The 1,585-nt window shown below is 51.6% G+C and overlaps 1 protein-coding gene across 1 annotated transcript; it reads left to right on the forward strand.

Annotated features, from left to right (window-relative positions):
• Window positions 1-754: 754 nt before the first annotated feature.
• LOC134507622 (olfactory receptor 14J1-like) lies at window positions 755-1,273 on the forward strand (the record flags this gene model as incomplete). Its single annotated transcript, XM_063318416.1, has 1 exon — window positions 755-1,273. A coding segment is annotated over exon 1 (519 nt), but the record flags the coding sequence as incomplete, so codon positions are not given.
• Between the last annotated feature and the right edge of the window lie 312 nt (window positions 1,274-1,585).

Consider the following 1,585-nt stretch of genomic DNA (forward strand, 5'->3'; position numbering starts at 1 on the left):
AGAAATGCCAGGGATTTCTGCCTTAAAAACACTCCTCAGGTGTGGTGGGGAAACTACAACAGAACAACACCAACAACAAGGTGCCCTGAGCTCTGCCCTGCCGTCGGGTGACAATGCTGAAAAGCCCTTTGATGCCAGGAGTGGATTGAATCTGAGATCACCCCGTGTTCCTTTTTACCCATGGCTGTAGGGCAGGACTGAATCCTGCAGAGATCACAGCTCTCTGGTGGACGATCAGCCAGCACCAACCAGAGTGTACAAAAAGGACCTGCAAAAGCTCTTCCTGAAAGGAGAGAGCCAGTTTGGTGGGTTTCTAAGACCAATTGAATACTTTAGTTTGAGAGAAATCTTCCCCAACTTCTCACTGCTTTTCTTTCCATTAACAGGTCTCCAAGCCCAGGGGCAGAAAATGTCGAATGGCAGCTCCATCACCCAGTTCCTCCTCCTGGCATTTGCAGACACGCGGGAGCTGCAGCTCTTCCACTTCTGGACCTTCCTGGGCATCTACCTGGCTGCCCTCTTGGCCAGTGGCCTCATCATCACCACCATTGCCTATGACCACCACCTCCACACCCCCATGTACTTCTTCCTCCTCAACCTCTCCCTCCTTGACCTGGGCTCCATCTCCACCACTGTCCCCAAAGCCATGGCCAATTCCCTCTGGGACACCACGGCCATCTCCTATGCAGGATGTGCTGCACAGCTCTTGTTCTTCATCTTCTTTCTTGCAGCAGAGTATTGTCTTCTCACCATTATGGCCTATGACCGCTACGTTGCCATCTGCAAACCCCTGCACTACGGGACCTTCCTGGGCAGCAGAGCTTGTGTCCACATGGCAGCAGCTGCCTGGGGCAGTGGGTTTCTCTATGCTCTCCTGCACACGGCCAATACATTTTCCCTGCCCCTCTGCCAGGGCAATGCCCTGGACCAGTTCTTCTGTGAAATCCCCCAGATCCTCAAGCTCTCCTGCTCAGACTCCTACCTCAGGGAAGTTGGGCTTCTTGTGGTCAGTGCCTGTTTAACCTTCGGGTGCTCTGTGTTCATCGTGCTGTCCTATGTGCAGATCTTCAGGGCCGTGCTGAGGATCCCCTCTGAGCAGGGACGGCACAAAGCCTTTTCCACGTGCCTCCCTCACCTGGCCGTGGTCTCCCTGTTTGTCAGCACTGCCATGTTTGCCTATCTGAAGCCCCCCTCCATCTCCTCCCCAGTTCTCGACCTGGCGGTGGCTGTGCTGTACTCGGTGGTGCCTCCAGCACTGAACCCCCTCATCTACAGCATGAGGAACCAGGAGCTCAAGGAGGCCATTAGGTATCTGATTTCATGGATTTTTTTCAAGAGGGAGAAATGTTCCACCTCTCTCCACAAATGACTCCCGCACTGTTTGATTCCATCTGCTTTTTTGTGTGTTTTGTTATTGGCTTTGTGTTTTTAATGATTACATTTCTCATCATTGCTGTTGATATTGTCATTTATGGTTTTTATGCTCCTACACAAAGGTTTCACTTGTGTCACTGCACCTGAGACATTTACGTCTTAGTTTCACCTGGTTCCCTTCTAAAAATGTATTTCACAGTGGCTCAGAGCT

The sequence above is a fragment of the Chroicocephalus ridibundus genome, chromosome 25, assembly GCF_963924245.1.
Source record: "Chroicocephalus ridibundus chromosome 25, bChrRid1.1, whole genome shotgun sequence".
Lineage (NCBI taxonomy): Eukaryota > Metazoa > Chordata > Aves > Charadriiformes > Laridae > Chroicocephalus > Chroicocephalus ridibundus.